Source organism: Mastigoproctus giganteus, chromosome 2 (genome assembly GCF_048544385.1).
Source record: "Mastigoproctus giganteus isolate SK-2022 chromosome 2, ASM4854438v1, whole genome shotgun sequence".
Taxonomy (NCBI): domain Eukaryota; kingdom Metazoa; phylum Arthropoda; class Arachnida; order Uropygi; family Thelyphonidae; genus Mastigoproctus; species Mastigoproctus giganteus.
This window is the reverse complement of record NC_143576.1, coordinates 218834633-218858880: the sequence shown is the minus strand read 5'-3', so window position 1 is coordinate 218858880 and position 24248 is coordinate 218834633. Positions and strand designations below refer to the sequence as shown.

General features: G+C 39.5%; 1 protein-coding gene across 1 annotated transcript; it reads left to right on the top strand.

Moving 5' to 3' along the window:
- Positions 1-21402, top strand: LOC150090139 (galactose-3-O-sulfotransferase 2-like). Its single transcript, XM_090368967.1, has 2 exons — positions 1-127; positions 19856-21402. The coding sequence occupies exons 1-2, from the start codon at positions 12-14 to the stop codon at positions 21069-21071; spliced, it is 1332 nt and encodes a 443-aa protein (XP_090225093.1). The 5' UTR covers positions 1-11; the 3' UTR covers positions 21072-21402.
- Positions 21403-24248: the final 2846 nt, after the last annotated feature.

The following is a 24248-nucleotide window of genomic DNA, read 5'->3' as shown; positions in this document are numbered from 1 at the left end:
TCGACCAGCCCATGATGTTCGGCGTCAGGTGGTTGCTATGGTTCAATGGATTCGTAATGGTGGCATTGGTGCTGTTCCTAGCCACCTATTCTCCGACAGTACCCCGGAAACAATCTCCGATTTTCAGGTAAGAGGATCCTCCTCTCTCTCCCCCACCCCCAGTGATGATAAATATACAGCCATTACTCCTTTGGCGTTGCTTGAAGTTAGGATAGATCATTGAGTAAATTTCTAATTTCATTGAACGATGCTAAGATAGGCTGGGTTGATTTTTATTAGTATATTTTGAGAAGTTGACACTTGTGGTAGTGGTGTGGTACTTGAACCGATGGTAATGCAATGTTCGTAAACTTTTATAAAGATTAAGTAAGAAATCCGGGTGAAATTTAGCGTAAGGAAATCAGATTTTGTATTTGTCCTTTGAGAAAGGAGAAATGTTTCTTTTAACTGTTAGTATATCCAGGATGTATACAGAAATTTGAGTTCCATGGGGGATGGGAAAATAATTGATAAACATTTGTTTCCATAAAAAAAATTATTTGAACACGTGATGTTGTATTCACTTGAAAAGAAAATTACTTATCGATGTTGTATTCACTTGAAAAGAAAATTACTTATCGCAAGCCTTTCCAGTTGGTGAAGTGGCTAGTTTCTTAGGTTTCATTATGAACACCTGAATATAATTTGGACGCCAGTTTTGTTTCTCAATCAGAAATGTTTTGTTTACTCTCATCCACAGTTATAAACTTCTTCCTCACCTTGCTAAAAAGACCTGGGTTCGAATTCCCCTTGAAATTGGAGGAACTTTTATTAGCTGTTTTTCGAATGGCCGAGTTAGCCATGCTAGCTCGAGGACTGTACAGTACTGAAACATACAAATACTATATACTGGCGCCTGCTGTCCTTAGTTGCCTCGATGCTTAATTTAAACAACCCAACTCTTTTATTTTTAATAATCTCACCTACAATACGAAATTATTAAGTTTATTTCTAATCAGCCAGACTGGATACTTTCTAAATGTATGCATTCTGCATTTGCCATATTTGGCCCACCTTCTTTGCAGTTTCCGTGATTTATTTCAGTTCCTTTTGCAGTGCTCAGAAAAGGTTAAAAATATCCTCTGCAAGTACATTTTATCCGTTGCCATAGCGAACACACATTTTCCGGTAAGGTCGCGTGTCTTCTTGTGCTCACTACCACAAGTGTCGAGTTTCATGTGAACTTTAGAGCAGTTATGTGAGAGTATTCATTGTTTACAGGCTGCTTACGCTTTGTAGATAATTTACAAGGGCGAATACACACATTAGGAACATGGAATTTGTGATTGAAATTAAAACATTTCGAGACTTTCTCCTTCGATTTCTGGTAATTTAATCCCAAATCATGGACCATTGCTTCATAAGTCATGGACCATTCTCTCCAAACTCCCCTATCGTCATCCTGTTGTCCACTTCGACTTCCATTTCCATGATGAACAACAGTGGGTTTAAGAAAATGTACCGTGGATGTCGTTCTAAGAAACTGCAATGTCTTTAGTACAAGTTTAGAGATATTACATACGCCTGAGGGAACTTCGAGCGTGGATGGATTATTGGTCAGTCGAAAGCTTGGTAGTCTACGTGGAAAACTGCTGCTAACGTGGGCCGTGCTGCAAGAAGTATGAGATGTTTGGCAACAATGTTTATAAGAAGGATAGACATACATCCAGAACTTATAACACGAGTAGAGTAATCATAGAGAAATGTCTTATCTCTGATTCATTTTCCATTGAGGCCACCAATACTGCTGTTGCACGTATTCCCAGATTAAATGAATTCATTTTGAGTTATCACCTTAGAGAAAGCGAAGAAGCATTTAACTATGTAAGAACTGTTAGAATTTGTGACTGCTTCTCTAGCTTTCTTTGTAAAGAAGTGGGTTGTTAGGTTGAAACAGGATCGCAAATATTATCTCCTTGAACATTAGTTAACATCTTTGTGGTCAAACTTGCTTTTAACATCCCTACAGTGTGATATTTCTAGACAACCTTCCTAACGAAGAATTTTGAATACCATCAAACGTTTATTAGTGAACTAACGAATATTTGATGATACCAAACAAATATCTTAGATACTGTTTTATTATTATTATATTATTTTCTCCCTGGTTGGGGGTTCCATCTCGTGACGGGTATGGCTACCAAGTACACAGGGTGGTTGTTGTTATTTTTGGTGTTGCTGTTGGTCGAGGAACTCTCTGACTATCCTACAAGTGTTCGGGATTGCGACTTTCTGGAGTTCCTTGTAGGTGTTTGCTGGGAGACCTATTGCTGCTGGGCTGTTATGTAAGGTCTTTGGCACCATACCTGCGGTTGACACGCTAATCGGGATGGTCGTTATTATTATCATTATTTTCTCCCTGATGGAGAGTGGTTCCACCGCGTGACGGGTATTGGTACCAAGTGCAAAGGGTGATTGTTATGTCTGGCTGTTATTACTGTTGGTCGAGGTTATTATTATTATTATTACTGGTTTTTTGGTTTTTTACATCCCCGCGACAGGTACTGGTACCAGATGTAATGGGAGATTGTACTGTCCGGCTATTACTGTATTATTGCTGTTGGTCGAAGAACTCTCTTACTGTCCTGCATGCGTTCATCGCGGCTTTCTGGATGACCCGCATCAACAGGTGCAACACCATCACTTTGCTTATTGGAGGCTTGAAGTGTTGAAACTCATGTTTAGTTTCCAGAGCAAAATTTCCGGTACCCGCCCTCCATCTCCTTCAACCCATGCAAGGTACTAAGTACTATAGATTTGGATACCTTTCGTGTTTGGGGTTTTCATTATAAAAAAGTGTTCTCTGGGAGGCATATTGCTGCTAGCTTTTTATGGAGGCTCTTTGGCACCATTCCGGTGTTTGACACGGTGACAGAGATGATCATTAATTGTTCCGCATGCCACATCTCTTTGACTTTCTGTCTTAGGTCCACGTACTTCCTAATCTTTCCCTCGTAGGTTTCTGGAGGTTGCTGGTGTTGGGCACTGCAATGTTGATGGTAGTTTTTTCCTTCTTAGCAGTGAGAGTTATGTCTAGTCTGTTGTGAGGGATCATCTTGTGTGTTGTTATGGCATAATCTTAATACAGCTTGCAGTTAGGGATCAAGGGTCTAGTACGGCCGGAGGTTCGTACTTTTTTGATTAACTGGTATTTCTTTGCTAGCTTCTGATGTATTATCCTGGCAACCTGGTCGTGTCTGTGGAGTGTACTTTATTATTAACTCCTCATTGCAATAAGTACACGTGCCTTGAGTGACCGGGGTTCAAGCCCGTGACTGCTGAATACGTTGCTGTTTCTGTATTCTGTCTATCTTGTGAACTCCTCTGACCGTTTGGTCGTCCCGGAGTATAAACAGATAATTTATTTATTTATTTATGTACAATACGTATGCATAGCATGAGCCACTAGCAATATACTCCCCCCCCCCCATTGCAGAATGTCAGGAGTTTACAACTTTTCTTGACTAGCAAAAAGATTAAAGATTTAGAAATTAATCAAATGGAAGTATGTAGATACAAATATCAGAAATTGGGTTACATGATAAACATGCAAAGCATTGGATTAATCAGTCGCAGTGTGGCTCTTTAAACATAAATAAATCCTTTGTACGAGTGATTGGATAGCAATCTCGCCTTTTGAAAATTTACCTGAGTGAGTGAGCGAATGAGTGGGTGTTAGTTAAACTCCAAAGCAACTAAGGCTATGAGGCGACAGTATACTGTTTCAGTAAATTGCCTGTATTCTGTGGTCGATTTGCCTGTTTTTCTGAAAGAAAAAAATCCGAGTTTCCGGGAGAAAATCCATGCAACCCTTGCCTGAGACCCACTGAGTCACGTTGTGAAAAAGCCCATAAAAATGTCTCGCATCAATGATGGGATTCGAACCTGAGCATTTTCCACTCGGTCTGGGAAAGACGAGGATTATATCCTCCAAGCCCCCATGAGGGCTAGTTTATTTGAAGTCAGTACTCAAAGTTGATACATTTCTTGGAGGATGTTGGTTCTGTAAATTCTGTCGGTGCAGAGGGTCTCGCTGTTAATTCCAAGGCTGTCTAAAAAGCCGATGGCGTTGACATCCTCTGTAAACTTTGCTGCTGAAGGCTGAGTGTTATAGGTTGGATTGCAGATCCTAGCATCCTTCTTTTGCTGTGCGAAAATAGGACGATTGATGATATGCCAGGTGAGTCTAGTTTGGAAGTGAGGAGTTAGCTAGCCTTAAATTGTGGTTCAGTTTAGAATCAGCTTCCATGGTGTATTTTTGAGATTAGCATAAGGGATCCTGTATGGTAAATGTTTTTGGAGTACTTTGCTCAATCAGCCTAACAGCCAGTATTTATATGTTAAATAAGTGGTGGTTAGTTAGTGGATGTAGGTTAGTGGAGTAATTACCAGACGACAAATACAAACAATGCAAGCGGGAAGACAGGCATACCTGGAAATATACTGGGTAACAAATTTCGGATTTTTCACTCCAACGAAATGCTGAGCGAAAAAGAAACAGCCGATTACTCTGTAATATTTCCATATATAGTGAGTTATGCAAAATTACTGGTATATATATTTTATTGAAAGCTTTCAATTTGATGGCCTTTTAACCACAGACATCCTCTGTGGTTAAAAGTATTTTTGAACTATAAAACGCACCACATTTCTGAAAGTCAAAACGCTCCACATTTTTGAAAATTTAGGAAAAAAATTGAAGCTCGCAATAACAAGATCTCTCATATTGAAGCCACCCGAGAATTACGTCATCTACCCATGTGTATAATATCTGTAAGTTGCTTGTTTCTTCTGGTCGGTTTGTCTGTTTTGTCAGACGATAAACGCGATTTGGCGGAGAAGGGGGAACTTACTTGGCTATCCACTCCTGAGACTGACTAACTCAGCTATTTGAAAAAAGCTAAAAAAAATTCAAAAAAGATTTTAAAAAATCCTGGGTCTTTTTGCAGCCGGTGTGGGGAGGATGGTAATTATAATTACTGTGCTACCACGAAGACTAAAACTGTACACAAAAATTGTACCACCGACTGTTCACTGTTGCGCTGGTTCATCAGTTGCAATCAAAAGTCACTATGTATAAAGTTGTAACTGAGTTTGCGTCCAGTCGATGAGGTAAGCAATTTTTATGGGCCTTTTTTTCACAACGTGGCTGAGTTAGTCGGTCTCAGGCGAGGATAGCAGTTTTTTTTTTTTTCCTACCGTAAACTCGGGTTTTTCATCTAGTAAACAGATAATCGACCTCAGAACACACGCAATTTACAAACAATATACACGGAGCAATATGGCCTTAGTCGCTGATGCTCCTAAAACCCTACTACACAACAACCACCTCCTATTGACCGCGATGGCTGGACCAAGTACATGTATATATAAAAATTTATTTATTATTAAATGGCAAACGATCACAAACAAGTTACAGGACACACGTCCTGCTAATTTCTTTTATCCTAAAGGATATAGGGATTTGTACGATAGCACAAAAAATTCTAGCTTTCTCCTTTTTTTGAATTGGCGAATTCTTTGCTAATTTAATATGAGGCCTTTGTCCATAAGTTCTGTCTAGTTACAGGGACATAAAAATCGTTTGTTGCTTCATGTGTTTTTGAGAAGTTTGAGTGGTTTAAAATACAGAAACACGGACCGGACTATGTTTACGGAAAGATAGCAGTGGCTCTTTCCATTCTAAGAACTTCATGCCTTACTGGCATCGGGAATCCAAGGTAATCGTTTAATTTAAATTCACACCGTAATGGTTTTAGCTTTCACCTGCCGTTCGTTCGCCGCCATTACAGCGTTCCCCATTTCCCCGAACAACGGCCAACTCCCTGCTGTGACCCACTTCACCTTCAACGTATACACCAGGCTAATCTCATACTGCAACTATTGCGACCTTCATTGACCAAATAAGCTGATTCTGAAATGGCGAAAACGACTAAAAACAAGGAACGTGCAATACTGTCCTAAGACCGGTGGTGCATCGTTGGTTTTGAGGGTTCTACCCTTTGTTATAACTACGCTTTAAACATACTTTACATATCGTACTTTACATGTACATACTTTAAACAAATACTTTACGTTTCCCTTCGTGTCGGGACCTGGGTACCTCCCAACCAGTGAACATCCCTATGGCTCAGTCCGCTTAAATGAAAAATCTGTATTGCACAACCAAGGCAATCTTATGGCTGTTGCAAAGTTGGTTGTTCATCTCTGCAATATTTTTGCTCTGCTTGTAATAGAAAAAAAAAAAAAAAAATTCAAACAAAAGAAAATTCTAAGAACTTTCTCTTCTTGAGCTACTAACCTCCGTAGCCAGGTGGGCAGGAGTAGCAGTGCGTAGCACACGCTTCTTGATTACACCGGGATTCGAGCCCGTGACCACCAAATACGGAGGATGCGGAAAGGTCAGAGAATGACCACCACATATCCCCGGAGCAATATGGCCTTAGTTGCTAATGCTCCTAAAAACCAAATAACAAACTAACCTGATGGTTGGTAGTTATTATTATTAGTCATATGGTGCAAGGAAGCCTGAGAATTATGCTGCACCAGCCAAAAAAAAAAAAAAAAAAAAAAAAATCTGAATTACCCCGAGAGAGAAAATAAGAGTCTGAAGTAGAAGCGAATCACCACAAAGAGAAGAATGATGCTATCCAGTTCAGGACCCTGGGTGTGCGAAGCCCATACTCACCAGATGTCAGCCACCTGGGTTTAGTGTCAGATTGAAGCAAATATCTATCTTTTCAAGGATATAGACTTGGCGGATACCTTAGTTTTCTAAAACCAAACTAAAACGGCATCTGCACTCAATACTTCAAATCATGGATGAGCTTGAATAGGGAGAAAAAATAATCAATAATTAATAATCCAGAAAACGCTCGGAAACTGACCAGAGAACACATGCAATTTGTATACATAATCCACGCGGATAGATGAGGTTCGGATAACCAAAATATGACCTTTTTTTTAATCTCTGACGTAAGAGAAAAAAAAAAAAGCCTGATTCCTGAGTTGTCGAAAAGCGTGAATATTTATTGTTTCCTGCCCAGATTGTGAGGCGGAATATATCGGCGAATTAAGGAGATGTCTCAGGGACAGGATGGCTAGACTTTGTGGATTCCATCCTGATAATGCTGGACCTTGGAGCCAGTTGCGTAGTGCAACTGGCTCCATCCCAACTTCTGATTGGTCAGGCGCGAGATACACTAGTACACGTGCTTTGCGTGACCGCGTTCCAGCCTGAGTGAGTACTAAATACGATGCTGTTTCATGTGTTCTCTATCTTGTGAACTCCTCTGACGGTGTGATCCTCCCGGAGAATAAACAAAAGATTAATTTCATTATTTATCTTAACAAATACTTTCTTTGTCCTTTCTGTATTTTTTTTTTGTAACATCCGTGTTGCCACTATTTTTTGAACAAACCTCGTAAAATATGCGCCTTTACAAAAATCATTTGAAATATGTCAAAACAAAATTAAAAAAAAAAAATCTTACCTATTTGTGTACAAGGGAATGTTGCAACTAGTTTATTCTGTGCGTCGGATTGTGGCAGCATAAGATTGCTTAGTTAAGAATTCATTATACAGTGCCAGGAAATAAATATGCTGAACACCAACGAAAGACTTCTTTTGACATACTTCAAAAGGTTAGTGTACTTGTCACCGCTGACTTGGGCTGTGAAGGATTTTGTGTAGTCACAGTACCTGCATGTACTTTTGTATAGGATGAGGTTTTCAGATATATTAAGAAAACGTTTTAATACAAATTACGGTAAAAAATATCCAAACTTCCGAATTGTCTAGGGTTCAGATCTGGAGTCTTTCATGTTTGCAATTGGTTAACGACCGATTATTGATATGCTGATTGTCATAATTATAACGTGGTTCTTTCCAGAATCAGATCGCAGTTATTTTCTTGTAATACTTGCGTAATCTGCTATGCCTTTTTATGTACATCTAGCTAGTGAGGCAGCTGTACAGGAAGTGAAACCAAGATTAATAAATTTTGCTTCGAAGCACCTGGGGAACAGAATTCCAGGAGTTATAAGCTTGGAGTGAGGAGTTTAAACGGTTCTAGAAGTAAAAGACAACATGCAGTGTAAACAGGCGGATGGGAAGGCACATAATATCCTGTTTATGATTTTAGAATCTTTACAAGTAGGAAGAAGGATTTCGCTTTCCCTTTGTATAACATAATCATGAGCATTTAGAATATTAGGTTCAAAGAAGGACGACCACGTTGGTGAGGTTGTGAGGGACGCTAATCGATGTCCATATGAAGAAAGGTTTAGAATGTGCCGACTGCAAAGCTTGGCCGCTACACTTCTTAGGCGTGGGAAAACCTGATTGAAAGATGTAATGCCGTGAAGAGGACTAGTAAAATGAACAAGGTGGTATACTGGTAGGACATGACCTAAGGGCCACAAATATAAAATCTTAGGGAATAACAGAAGCTGGATATCATGGAATTTATCTTGGTATGCAGCATGCTGTAGATTATCGGAAAAAATTATGTGTATGGTCGGAGAGTTTGTGAAGTTCAAAGTTCAAAGCGGAACTGGATAGTCACTTTTTAACGATGGAGAAAAATCTGCGATAAGAGTTTTGAGATATATTATCAATATTTTCATAAGAATTAAGAAGTACTCAAACTACGCAGTGGTTTTAAAACTGAGTTTGGCGAAATCCCTGGGGTTCCGCAATAGATTCCCTGAGGTTCTGCAAATATCTCGTTAAATTTTTATCATTGATTTTTTTTTTTTTTTTCATTTAATTTGTACACATGTTGTCTGCGCAGGTATGATAACCGTCCTGCCCAAACGGGACAGAAGCGGCAGGGATTCGAATCCTGTCGATGACGCGAGGAACTTTTATGGGCTTTTTTCACTCCGTGGCCAAGTTAGTCAGTCTCAGGCATGGTAAGAAAGGTTTTTTCCTCCTTGGAAAAATTGAGTTTTTCGGTCAGAAAAACAGGCAAACCGATCAGAGAATACACGCAATTTATAGACGTAATACACATGGGTAGATAATGTAATTGTCTAGTAGTCCTAACATGATAGTTATTTTGTATACACGTATTACTGCTTTTAATTTATTGTCTATTATAATTCACAATAATTTTTAGAAATTTAACAATAAATTTCACCCACGTCATGTTAAAAAACGTAATTTTGAAATCTGAGATTTGCGTACGTAAAATTTCAATACGAAACGTGCTTCTTTAGACTTTGAACGATGCCTTGACATTAATGCGTCTACAAAATTATCTGCCAATGGTATTTTACGATTAAAACGAATTTCTAACCGTAAAAAACTGCCTATATAATTTAAGTAAAATGAGCGCATGTGTTAAAGCAGCACTTCCTCATGCCCGGACACGATGACTCTGTGCGCCTATTTTTATTATTTTTTTTCCCCATGATCTTTATGGCTCACGATGTCTTTGTTCCGTAATCATTGGGATCGTGCTCTAATGGCATATCTAAGAGTCGTGTTTCTCCATTCTCTACAGATGCATACGGAAACATTAGATAGTTTTGTTCCCAAATACAGAGGTCGTTTCAAAGTTATGGCAACCTTTTCACACACGCCATCTATTTTTCCAACCCTGTCACTAGATAGACCTTGAGCTAACCTCAACAGCTGCTCGAATATATTTCATGGCCGTTTTGTTACTTGAAGCATAACGCTGAGAATATTCTCTCAGGTATGTATTCAGATAACGCACATGCCAATATTTTTAGTGGATCCTGCACTCTTTTTCGAGAATACAAACAGCTATTTTCAGGTTCGATTCAGATGGGGTTATGTGAAAAATGCTTTCGAGCATAATATGTCGTATGCCCATCAGATTGGTGAGAAGAAATTTAATTAAATTTTTGAAATCATAATTTCTAATTAAAAGTACACGTTGGTAACTAAATCTGAGAATTATTTATTTACAAAGTCGTTGATACCCTCTAAGTACTTCCAATCATGTTTCAAAAGTTTGAAGCTTTATATTAATAAAAACATTTTAAAAATGACTGTTAGCTGATTATGTGGTTGTTGCAGTAAAGTTTTAGGAGTATTAGCGACTAAGGCCATATTGATCCGTGCATACTGTCTGTAAAGTGCGCGTGCTCTGTGTTCGATTTTGTTTGCTGGACGAAAAACCCGAGTTTCAGGGGAAAAAAAAACCATGCCGCTCTCGCCTGAGACCGACTAACTCGGCCAAGTTGTGAAAAAGGCCCATAAATATTCCTCACGTCATCCACAGTACTCGAACTCAGGTCTTTCCCATCCCGTATGGGGAGGATAGCAATTCTACCAGCTGTGCTACCATAAAATTTTTTAGCTAATTATAATAAATATAAATATATCAAATATACTACTCAACTAAGACCTAATTAAAGTTGTTGTTGTTATTTGGTTTTTAGGAGCATTAGCAACTAAGGCCATATTGTTCCGGTGATGTGCGGTGGTCATTCCCTGACTTTTCCGCATCCTCCGTATTTGGTGGGCACGGGCTCGAACCCTTTCTCTCTTTGATTGAACAACAAGAATATGTTTCAAAATCTTTCGAGTCGTTGCTGTAGGCAATTGTAATATTCCCATTTGAAACATTATAACTGTCTCCACGTCGTACTTTTTCGTGTTAAAACCAAAAAAATAAAACCAGCTTAAATTGCAAAGTATTAAAGAAGAAATAACAACGTTGTAGTGTGATGGACAATGCACTCTCCATTGCATTTCGAAGAAGGATCAAGATCGAAGAGTTCTACGGAGTCAACGCTTTCAGAATCATTGAATAACATTGTGTAGATCAATCATATGCGGATTTTCCTACTTTATATGACCTTGATATTGAAAGATACAATCAATCCACTGATATATTAGAAAAAACATCACCTAGGAGCTTTCATCAAGGATAGAATCTATCCACTGATATATTAGAAGAAACATCACGTCATCTGATATATTAGAAGAAACATCACCCAGTTCAGAGAGATTGTTAAATCTGGTTGTAGAAGACCAGAAGCTTTGGAACTATCATCAAAGATACAATCCATCCACTTATATATATTAGAGGAAACATCACCTAGGAGCTATCAGGCGCCTCCGTGGCCAGGTGGGCAGGAGCAGCAGTGCGTAGCACACGCTTCTTGATTAGACCGGGGTTCGAGCCCGTGAGCCACCAAATACGGAGGATGCGAAAAGGTCAGGGAATGACCACCGCATATCCCCGGAGCAATATGGCCTTAGTTGCTAATGCTCCTAAAAACCAAATAACAATAACAACAATAGGAGCTATCATCAAAGATACAATCCATCCACCGATATATTAGAGGAAACATCACCCAAGAGCTATCATCACCCCGTTCAGAGAGATTGTTAAATCTGGTCAGCGAAGGCGACCACAAATCGAAATAGATTTTCAAATGTTCTATTCCCTCCCACCCATTTCTATCTTCAATATTACTTGGTTACTTGTATCCTATTTACATTACCCTTCAAAAATATCCGGACACTGGGTTTCACACTGACATCACTGTGACTCACTTGGATAGACTGCCACCAACGAACAATAGAACAATTAAATCAATCCTGGAGCATAGACATCTCATCATCTCACCTGCCTTAACCTGTGAATGTAATAATCCCCAATCTAGCTTACTGCTCTCCAGGGGATGGCTCTAGGGCACAGCAGTAAACTGATATTAATAATAATAGACTGCAGTCGCCACCCACTGAATATCAAAGCCTAACAAGTAGTTCGTGATACATTCCCTAACATCACTTTGAGGATAGTAATACTAAAAAAATTCTCGGCTACCTTATTATTTTGAAATTATAAAATGAAGCGGAACGAGTGGGGTAGACGAATCGTCTCAACAGTCCTAAAACTTGATTTCAACGTATGGAGTTAATGTGACATATAAAGGAGCCTTTGCCCTCGTTGTTAGCACAGTTGGTAGAATCATCGTCCACCCCAAACCGGGTGAAAAAGACTTGAATCCGAGGTCGATGATGTGAGGAATTTTCATGAGCTTTTATACAACGTGGCTAAGTTAGTCGGTCTCAGGCGAGGGCAGCATGGTTTTTCTCCCAGAAACTCGGGTTTTTCATCCAGCAAACAGAAAATCGACCACAGAATACGCAATTTACAGGAAATTTAGAGTTTATAAGATCTACCTGTGATAAGAGTCACGGAAGGGTATTATATTGCATTTTGAAATGGCAACGTTCAAGTTATTTACTTTAGATCATATGTAAAATTGGTTAATAGCGTCTTATAAGGCCGAGTAGTGAGCTTTTTCTGTAATAATTTTGTAAAACTTCAGATCATCAGTATATGCTGACACACCCACGTCAACATTTTCTAGATAATAAAATAAATCATTAATATATAAATGGAAAAGCATGGGACCAAGAGAAGACCCGTAGGGTACACCTCTTAGCTGAAAGGAAGTGGAACACGCTTTATTGGTGCGTACAGAGTACGACCTTTTTTAAGGTAACTTTTCTATCTATTTAAGTAGGGGATGACGAAAATCATACCTGTGAAGTCTAACAGAAGCCGATGGTCGACAGAGTCAAAAGCACGTGAGAGGTCAGTATATATCACATCCGTAGAGGCTCTGGGATCCAGGACACGACAGCCTTTTTGCCAAAAAGTGTACAGCTTTGTCAGAGTAGAACCGTAGGGTTTAAAACCGTGTTCTTCCTTATTTAAAATTAATTTGATAATTGCGAAACACGATTGAATCCAATACAGTATTTTAGTCAATGAGTTCAGTAGAGTAATTTATCGATAATTCGATAGCTGAGCTTTGCCTTCCTTTTTTTTTTTTTTTTTTTTGTATTGGGCATATGAAGCAAATTTTGAAATTGTCTGGACATTAACCCCATTCTGTCGATGAGTTCAACAGGAAAAGAAAAACGTTTGAGAGAAGATGTTGGCCTTTCTTCCATGGTATCGGCGAAATTCCATCTGGACCCGTACCAAAGTCTTTCTTTATATGAAAAAGTACTTCTTGGAAGATATTTTAAATGCATGTTTTTGGGTTGGGTTTTGCTTTCCATTATAAATCTCCAATTTCCAATCTCTTGGGTTTTGCTTTACATTATAAATTTATCTCAATTTCGACATTATTAATTTATTATTATCAGTAGCTTGAAATATAACCAAAATTCTTAATTTTAGCTTCTCATTCAGATTTATTTTATTATTATTATTATTTATTTTTTTATTTCTGTATTTACCTTTATCCATGCGTTTTCAAAGTTTAAAATGGGTATTGTTTCTTCAGAAATGCTGTCGGATTGAAATTCATTATTCATTTATTATTCAATGACAAATGCTCTAATTACATATACAGTACTTCTACTTGTGATAAATTATTATTAACAAGTAAAAATCTACATTAACTACAACATTATGAATAAATATTTGTTTATGGTCTTTTATTCCAGTAAATAAACATTCTAAAATTCAAGGGGTGATAATTTAATTTGCGGATTGATCTTACCTTGATTGTCATCATCTGAATCGTCTACGGATTTCTCCTTCTCGAAATACTCTCTCTCTTGAACTTTACACACTTTCACTATCGTCGTACCCACGCAGGGCCGGATTTAAACTTATTGTGACCCTAAGCTATAACATGTATGAGGCCCTTCTCTCTTACAGTTCACCTGTGACAATATTAAAAAAAGGATTTTTTTAAAATGGAGCGAGGCCCCTTATAATGTGACGCCCTAAGCTGTAGCTTGTTTGGCTTATATGTAAATCCGGCCCACTCATTAAATGCTTCTGTACCCACTCATTAAATGCTTCTTGCAAGCCATTTTTCGAAAACACTGCGAAGTGCTTCCGTTGTGGCTCTGCGAGCATCTTTGTGTCGGACGCGAAACGCTTGCCTTTCAGAGCTTTCTTCAAACATGGAAACAGGAAGAAATCACACGGGGCTAAGTTCGGTGAATAAGAGGGAAGTGACATAACCTTGGCACCTATGGCGGTGACCACTGCTTGCACAATATTAGCCGTGCGGGCCTGGCATTGTCTTGATGGAGAAACCACTTCGCACCGGAAAGTTCAGTCACACCGAATATGGCCGTCCTACCAAGACTCTCATTACTATACGTTTCATTTATCTCTTTTGACTGTTTCGGATGCATTTAAGCCCCGTCTAACACAATAACGAACCACACATCGCTGTTCAATCTGTATGTCCGACATGATACTCGCTTCAAAACTATTGTCAGTGACACGCGGCTAAAAAAACTCTCTTCACGCAACACTAGCGCACACAGAGTCTGCTCAGAGGCAATCAGGAGAGCGCCTCCAGGGCCAGTTATGGAAAGTTCGCGCTGTAAACACAAAATCTTGCACCAGTCCGCGAATTAAATGATCACCCTTCGTATAAAGGAAGCTTTTAGATAACTGAGTGAGTGACAAAATTTATTTTGCATCACGCAACATTCACGACTGAATGCTCTGTAGAAAAAAAAAATCTGATTGCAACTGGGTGTAGCGAGAGTCATCATTCAATGGAACTCATTTACACTGCTCAATGGATCAATTATGGCATTCATTACGCCATGCAAGGAGAGATCGTTGATTGTGGTTACTGACGTTTAGCTTATGCTCCGCTGCTCTCCCATGAAAACCGAAACTCTGGAGCTCCGTAGGTAGTGTGTCGTACACACCTCAAACCTTGTTGACACCAGAAACTCCTGGTTCATGTTTTGCAGGGATATCAACGAGATTTTCGTATTACTCCTCCAAAGGGGAGTGAGCTTCCGCGGTCTTCTTGTGTGTTGCTGGATGGTGCTTTTACCAATAAGTTTCAATTTCATGATAATATCGACGGTCGGCTTTGGATGGTGTCAGCTGAAAATCCTTAATCCAGGAAAGTGGCATCAGACAATAATACCCCTGTCAAAATCAGGCAGTGTGTCTCTATGTACCATGGCTAGAACGACTAACTTCTGTGGTTTATGTCTTTCTTATATGCTGTTCCTGGTGACTAATTTATCCGGGAAGTTCCAATGGATTATGAAAACACGGGTATATGGATACTTTTTTTGGACAGTAGTGTAGGCAAGATTTATATATAAAGATGGTGTGTGTGTGTGTGTGTGTGTGTGTGTGTGTGTGTGTGTGTGTGTGTGTGTGTGTGTGTGTGTGTGTGTTAAGCACAAAAGCGTAAGGCTATGAGGCATCAGTATACTGTCTGTAACGTGTATTCTGTCGGCTTGTGGTTTGCTGAACGAAAAAACCAGTTTCCATGAGATGAAACCATGTGACCATCGCGTTAGACCGACTAGTACGGCCACGTTGAGAAAATGCCCATAAAAATTTGTCGAGACATTTAAGAAATTCTAACTTAAGTTGAAAATAGAGAAATACAAACCTGTCTCGTCCCCCCCCCCCAAAAAAAATAACCAATTCAAAAAACAAAAAGGAGAATCCAGTTGTATTTTGTAACACTCAAGAACGATAACTCATTGGACACCAATAGGCTAATTTTCCTCAATTTTAATTCTCCAAATATGGAATTGTGTTCGACTTCTGTCGAATTATTGTATAAGGTTTTATATAGAATGGTTGTCATTCTCCAAAATAAAATAAAATAAAAAGTCTCGTGTTGATAGTTTAAATATTTCAGATCCTCCTATTAATATTAGGCTAGTGACCAGAAGACATGCAGTTCTCTCTGAAAACTGCTCGTTGCTTCATTTATTTCGGTCTTGGTGCAGATTCGGGAGCTGTGTAACCCTTTGTGTCCTTGCATTTGGCGTCCTGGCTTCGTGCCACATCTTAACCAAAAATAACTATCACCGCAGAGAGCGAACTGAAACCTCAGCCAGCTACAAAACGTGAAGTTTAAAATCCCACACGTAAACAATATCGATTATTATTTTGCCCCTCAGGCACCATGGTAATCAGTGTCATATATCAAAGTGAGAATCCAAAATTTCGGTGACACTCATTTTAATGAGGTTAGTTCTCGAACTGGTTTCAGAAGAAGACAGGTTTGGAAGAAGGTTGCAGAGAGGGGACATTGTCTTCTTCTTACATCATGTTAGTCAGAAGAATAACTGGGGTCGAAGGATAAAGGTCTTGAATGGTGAAAAAAGGGTCAAGTTTCTTGCTATTCGACGTATCATGTCCATCATGAGATAATGGCGTCATGCCAGAAAATTATAGGTCGACAAAATCGACTCGAAAACAAACGGAAGAGCTAAATATTATCGTGTTCCAAGATCAAACACTTCGCACATTTTCCAACAGGTGGAGCTTGAGTGGTACGCACGTATTACCGAAAACACCCCATTCACTGACATCAAAGAGATTTTTTTTTATTTCGACCATTGCGTTGGTGATGATCGAGTGATCGTTATTTCAGGAATACACATTGCTGTTTATTTAGACATAAGGCAACTAAAGGGATGAGGCATCAGTATATGTTCTCTAAATTGCGTGTATTCGTGGTCGGATTGCCTGTTTTGCTGGATGAAAAACTGGGAAAGTCAGATTTTTAATCATTGCCATTAGGAAAAAATCACGTAGATCTCCCTCATCTATCTTTATATTTCCCATTTTTGCCATCAACTTTCTGTTCTGTCTCTTTGCTTATCGTTCCTTCTTCCTCCCTTTCTCTAGCACTTCTCTATTAATATTTTTTTCCTCCTTTTTCGTATGATCCTTCTTTTCTGTTCTCCCATTCATATAAACAGCTGACCGGAAGTCTAATTTTAGATGAAGCTGGTTCTCACCCCCCCCCCCCCACACACACACGTAGTTATCGGAAGCTTCGGTTCCCGTAGTTGGAAGGCGACAGACAAATGCACATGTAGCGAAAACGTCTCTCCGAAAGCGGAACAAATTCGCGTGGTTTTTAACTTCCTGCGACTATCGATACTTCCCTAACAACGGCGGTTGTTTAGAGGTCTTGAGGCAAATGACCCTTCTCTTAAAATAAATGCTCCGTTACCTTTGTAGAAGTAGGATTTCTCGTAGAACTCGACGGCTGAAATGTTTCCTTAAAAAGGCTGGAGAGTGAGTGATAGGATAGTGATTACCGTTGCACGAGTGCATCGCTGCGACATCAGGGTCACTCTTTCCAGTTGCGCCCTCGTTTTGTGATCCGTAGGAGAATTGTGCCCCGATCATTAGTGCCTGGTGACCCGAGGGTCACCCAGTGAACGGAAGCCAAGGATGGTAGATTACTATCGACGCAGTGTGCCCGACATCGGTATTTTTATATCGGCAAATCCCGATGATTTCAGGTGACTATGGCAACCAGTTGCTTGGCAAAGTGCCAGGAAATGTGTGTTCACTCGGAGTGTGAATTTGTACAAAGTAAATGCTCCGTGGACAGCGCGCTTTGAGAAAGATGTGGCCGCGCTCAACTGAGAAAAAACGATGGAAGTACACCGCAGTTAGCAATGCCGACACATTTATAAAGATCGAAGAGAAGCGTAAGGACTACGGCGGAGTATGGTGTAGTGAAGGGGCAGAAAAACCCAGTTAATACAGTAGTTTGATTGTTGAAGAATATACCAAAATTTGCTGTCAACTGTGCAGTTTCTTCATCGTCCCCCTCCTCTCTCTTCTCACCTTTCTCTCTCTCTCTCTCTCTCCTCTTTTCCTCTTCCTTCTTCTCCCCTTCCCTGTTTTTTTTTCCTTCTCTATCTCCCTCCTTTTTCTTTTTCTCTCTTTCTATTTCTCTTCTTCTCTCTCTCTCTCTCTCTCTCTCTCTCTCTCTTTTTTCTCTCTTTCCCTCTTCGCTTCTCTTTCTCTCTCTGTCTATTTCTGTCTCCTCTTTTCCTCTCTCCCTCCCTGTCTTTTTTTCCTTCTCTATCTCCCTCCTTTTTCTTTTTCTCTCTTCCTCTCTCTCCGTCTATCTCTTCCTCTCCCTTTTCTCTCTTTCCCTCTTCACTCCTCTTTTCTCTCTCTCTGTTTGTCTCCTCTTTTCCTCTCTCTTCCTCCCTCCCTCCCTCCCTGTCTTTTTTCCTTCTCTATATCCCTCCTTTTTCTTTTTCTCTCTTTCTGTTTCTCTTCCTCTTCTCTGTACCCCTCCCTTTCTCTTCTATCTCTATCTTTTCTCCCTTCCACTCTCTTCTCTTTTATTCTCTCTCTTCTTTCCTATTCTCTATCTCTTCTCTCTCTCTCCCCCACTCTATTTCTTCTCTTTTATTCTCTCTTCATTCTTTTTCCCTCTATCTTCTCTTTACACCTGTCCATCTGTTTTCTTCCCTTCTCTCTTTATTTTTCTGTCTCTTTTTTCCACTCTTTCTTTTTCTGTCTCTTTTTTCCCCTCTTTCTCCCCTTTTCTTCTCTTTTTTCATCTTTCTCTCTCCCTCTCCTTTTTCTTTCTTCGTCTGTCTCTTTTTTTTTTCTCTCTTTTTCATTTCTCTTTCTTCCTCGGCCTCTTCCCCCTCTTTCTTTCTCTCTCTCTTTTCCCTTTCTTCCTCTTCCCCCTCTCTCTTTTCTTCTCCCCTTCTCTCTTTCCATTTCCCCTTTTATTTTCTCTCTATATATTTCTTTCTCCTCTTCTCTCTTTCTTTTTTCCCTCTCTCTATTTTTTTCTCACTTTCTCCTCTTCTCTTCTCTCTGCCCCTCTCTTTTCTCCATGTCTCTCTTTCTTTCTCTCTTTTCCCCCATCTCGGTCTCTCTTTCCACTTTCTGTGTCCCTTTTCCTCTCTTTCTTTCTCTGTTCTTCCCCCCTTTCTTTTTCTTTCTCTGTCTCATTTTTCCCTCTTTCTTCCTTCATCCTCTCTCTCTTAACATTCTCCATGTTATCTGTATGTCGTACACTATCCTTAGCTACCTAAAGGAAGTCCATCTGTCCCATAATCTTCGGCAGGGTAGTATATCAACACGACTCCATATTTTAATACATGAAATTATAGTGAGTGAAGATAAATGGAAACAAAAACAAGAAATAAACGACTGCGTTTATCACATACACTGCTGCACGTGAAGGACATTACAGGTCAGACACACTGTCTCCACCTAGCGATCGGTAATGACATCGATTTGCTGAAGAGGCAAAAAAAAATTAAAAAAATCTAATTTTAGCCATGAGACAAGTAAGATGATTTTTGTGCACATCTGCTCGCAGTTTGTGTCTTTGTGAATTAAGCAAAACGGAAATGATTGTGACACACTTTTCAGTAATTAGATTTCTTTTTTTTTTTTTTTTTTTGTCGCAAGGTGATTTATGACGTAACCTAGGTCACACCTTTCAAGCACTTAAAAAAAATTTCCGACACTCGAAAAGATTTTTAAAAGACCTTTTATTAATAAACAGGGTCCTCCTTTTTTTCTCTCTGGCGTTAGATTTTTACCATAATGCGAGTGAAGCGTGGATAAAGACGGGGATAATGAAAGAGGGCATGTAGATAACTTGCAATAACAATACATCTTCGCGGCTATTCTTCAGGACGTTTTTAGGTCGCGTGAACGGCCCGCCAGACGGAGGTCACCACTCATTTTCATTTTCATATTTAACCGAAGTACCATTGATGCAAGCTTCAACAAACCCCTCGGGGCACAGTTATACAGCTTGGAGCCTTTCCTTTGTTGAAAATCAGGCAATGAACACCAATTGGATGCAGCACACTATAAATTCGCGGCTAAAGTGGAACAATACTTCGTACAGTACATGTGTACGGCATGGGGAACTCATAAACACCCTCCTTATTTCTCTTTTCCCTGTTTATATTTACAATTGTATCTGTCATCGATTTGATTTTCTTTAAATATTTTTAACCGTTCTGAAATTTTTCCTATCTAACCGTCATCTTTTACCATCTATTTTACAGAAATGAAGTGCCGGACTCTTCCTGCATCCGCAAGAAGAATATCGTGTTCTTGAAAACCCACAAGTGTGCCAGCTCTTCGGTTCAGAATATTCTACTCCGCAATGGACACAGTCGTAACCTGACAATTGTCCTTCCTCCCTTGTCCCGAAGTCATTACCTGTCTCGTCTGGTACCGTTCCATCACAGCATGGTAGATGGGGCCCCTTGGAAACAGCTCGGCTACAACATTATTTGCCATCACATGGTCTTCAACCAGAAGGAAGTAGAGCTTCTCATGCCATCTGACTCCATCTATATCTCCATCCTGCGAGATCCAGTGGCCTTATTTGAATCACTCTATGAATACGACGAACTAGCGAAAATCCATCAGATGAACATCGAGCAATATGCCAGAGCAACAAATGGACCCAAGAGAAATTCACTCTTTCGGAGCAAACAAAGAGTTATAGGTCCCAATCAGATGTTGTACGATTTTGGTATCCTCACCAAACATATCCACAACACCACCTACATTCGCGAGACAATAGCCAGAATCGAAAAGCGATTCGACCTCATAATGATTGCAGAACACTTCGATGAATCCATTGTCCTTCTGAGGCATCTACTATGTTGGGATTTGGATGACGTCATCAGCCTGACGATAAATGCCCGTATGAAGTCATACAAGCATAATCTCACTAAAGAAGCTACCGAATTGTTAAGACGATGGAATGGTCCGGACCAGCAGTTATACGACCATTTCCTAAAGAAGTTTCAATCCATTGTTGATGCCTTCGGAAGAGACCGGATGTCAGAAGAAGTTGAACAACTTCGGCGAAGAAGGACAGAATGGTTTGACGCTTGCGTCGATAAGCAAGTCAAGGCAAAAACTCTAAAAAGGTTTAAAGTGTGGAGCACCAAGGTACTGGGTTTCCGTCTCAAACCAGGGTCGGTCAACAGCACTTGCGAGGACTTGGTGAAACCGGAACGCCACTTCACTAGTGACATGAGACGATTTCAGATTATGAGGAGCATCGAATACATGAACAATAATAGTACAGAAATATGGACTGCAAAGGAAATGAAAATGGCGCTCGCCATGTTGTCTAATGGCAGTTCCCTGGGTAAATCTACTGGGAAAAAAGAACCAACGCAAACCGTCACCATTAAAACCACAACAACCAAAGAACACAATTTGATAAGTCAGTTAATAACAAAAATATTTAATCACTTTTAATATTTTGCTAATTGTTTTCCGGCCAGTGGTCCTCTTGGACAAAAGTGATCAGGGATTCCTTTCTCCAATTGTTGATGATTCTTTCTAGAATGTGTACAGTTTAAATTTTATTTTTTAATACGCAGTTGTTGGAGTTGCTTGGTAAAAGTCTAGCATCCTTAACAACACACTTCAACCGAACTTACTGGCTATCGCTGTCACCCAACAGACACTTGCTGACAATCAACTCATGTTTCCTTTGTCTTTCAATTGTATTATTTTTTTGTTAGAACGATCGACAGGAGCTTTTTCTCGGTGAATGTGATTTTTAAACATTAAAATTTGCTTACGTGATGCCCATCCATATAAAGATTGACAATGTTTCAAGAGAGAAAATAAGTTTCAAAAACAAGTAAAAGGAGAAATTAGATTTCTTCATAACCATTTTTGAAAAATATTTAATATGGAAAATATTTATTATTTAAATTATTGGAGCTGATATTTTTTATCAAATCTGTCATGGTTTCTCGTGTGATATGTGGTTTTAATTTACAGTGGATTTATAATATTTTGACAATATTATATTTATAATACACTGCTCGACAAGATTAACAGAACATGTAGAAAACGTGGTGTAACTTGTGCAACTTGGGATGAAGGAGGACAAAATTTGGTATGGTGGTGTACCATAGAATAACCATGAAATGAGGAGACAGCAAGAACTTCGGACATTTATAGGGGTTGTATAAGAATTACCAAAAAGGGTCACATTACAGAAGTCGACACATGCTCGATAATACGGTCACGTGACAGTACGGCGTATGATCCCCTCCATCTGCTAAACAGGCCTGACAGCGGTCAACCATGCATGGTTTGACAGAATGGTATAAGGGTGCCTATAAGATTCCGTCGCAACAGAATCTTATAGGCACCCTTATATCATGCATTCCATTCCATTCTTCCACCAGCGCAGACCAGCTCACCAAGTGACCGAAGAGTTTGCTGTCGGAATGCAATGCGATGGCCAAAGGTGTCCCACACATTTTCGATTGAACTTAAGTCTGGTGATCGTGCAGGCCACAGCAATCGTTGGATATCTTCAGTTTCAAGGTATTTCTCCACCACTTGAGTTCCATGTGCAGTGGCATTGTCGTGCATGAAAAGAAAATCTGGGCCAGCTGCATCCTTAAAAAGTCGCACATAGAGTTCGAGGATAAGTGTCCCTTTCTCTGATGTTGGAGGAGCAGTACCACCTTCCTCGTCTACAGATGAAATAACGTCTAGAATCTGTTTGTAGTCTTAAACTGGACTCCTATTTTATTGTGAACCGTGTCACCGAAGACACTGTTCATAATCGTGAAAAACATTTTGTTCTGTTAATTTTGTCAAGTAGTGTGTATTTTGACAATAGTATGTAAATATCAAATTAGTTCTTTTATTAAAGAATTTTCACAATCATGTCGTTGTAGAATTTTAGGCGCATCAATGATTTAGGCGATATTGCGCTGTATATATTATGTCCTTAAGTTGCGTTTGTTCTGTGGTCGAGTTGCCTATTTGCTGGAACGAAAAATCCGAGTTTCCGGGATGAAAAACCATGCTATTCTTGCCTAAGACTGACTAACTCAGCTGCGTTGTGGAAAAAGCCGATAAAAATTTCTCGTGTCATTGACTGGTTTTAACTTAGGACTTTTCCACTGTGTTACCCGTGAGGGTATAATCAGTGCGTAAACACAAAAAAAAAAAAAAAAAAACCAAAGTAATAAAAAGTAAGGGTTAAGTTATTGCCAACTACTGGAATTTCGTTCTAACAAATGAACTTAATTAATTAAATAATCTTTATTAATTAGAACTGGTCTTTTCCGGTGGAATAGATTACTTTAAGTTGCAGTGGCAGTCATCAATAAATTAACTAGAACTCTCAAAATTATTAAAATGAGTTTTAATTTATATTAAAAAAATAAAGATTATCAAAGGACGACCATTAATTTTAAATTGCAAAATATTATTTATTCTGAAGATACCCAAACGTTACTAGTAAAAATATGAACTACACTCCACTCTCGGTACCCCTATCAAAATCATGAAGAGGGGTGCGGCCGTTGATCATTATTCCGTCCCACACGAGAACACCGCCTCCACCGTAATGTTCCTTTCTCTGATGTTGGAGGGATGGTACGGCATTCATCGTTGTCTCCAAATGAAATAACGGCTACAATCTGTAGGCTAAAATGGGACTCATCAGAGAACAGAACTGTACCCCATTTGTCAGGACTCCAAGTCACATGTTCATGGCACCAGTTTCGACGAGCTCTGCGGTAATTTTGGGTTAATGGGATGATGGTATAAATGGCGGTAACCAGGGTTCCCGCTATACGCTGGGGATTAATGGGATACAAACCACTGGCTTCCTTGGTAGAGTCCACTTGAATTGAGCCTTCTTAACACAATCTGGTTGGAAATATTTTTACCTGTGGCCGCAACACCCTCAAGAGACAGCTGGTGACAGAACATCATAGGGGTCTATCTTGCTATTAGAGCCAGATAGCGATCTCTTCTGGTAGCCCTCGGGCGACCTTGTCCACTCTTCTTGTAATGGTTCCTGTCTCCTGAAACTGCTTCCATAATCCGAGACGACACTGCGTGATACATTAAGTCACATCCGCTTGCGACTGCCCGGCTTCAACTCGTTCAACGGTCCGCCATCTCAAAGAATCATCTAAACGACGATGAATTGCCATCCTGAGTGCTGGAGATGTGGCTATCCACTGAGCAAGCCAAAAAACGGAAATGAAGTGATGTGGTCGCAAGTCGTGTTTTTATAGGTATGAATAATTTGCATAATATGCGGCTCTGTAAGGTAGTAGATCGATTTCTATTGGACACTCGGAATTTGCATTCCATGATGCCTATTATATCAAATATTCGCCTTCGGTGACACTGTTCACAATATTCATGAAAAACGTATTGTTCCGTTTATTTTGTTGAGCAGTGTATAATTGAATCTTTTGGCACTAGATATCACTCGGCAATCCTGAAAATGGTATGCTGTGCTTACATCTGACTATTAAAGTAATAGTACAACTTTTGAGATTCGTCGCCCGTTTCTAATGTGGTAATAAGATGGATACTTTGGTGGATAACTTAAAAGTCCATTTACAGATGTAAATGGGGTATGGAAGTAATAACTCTAAAGGT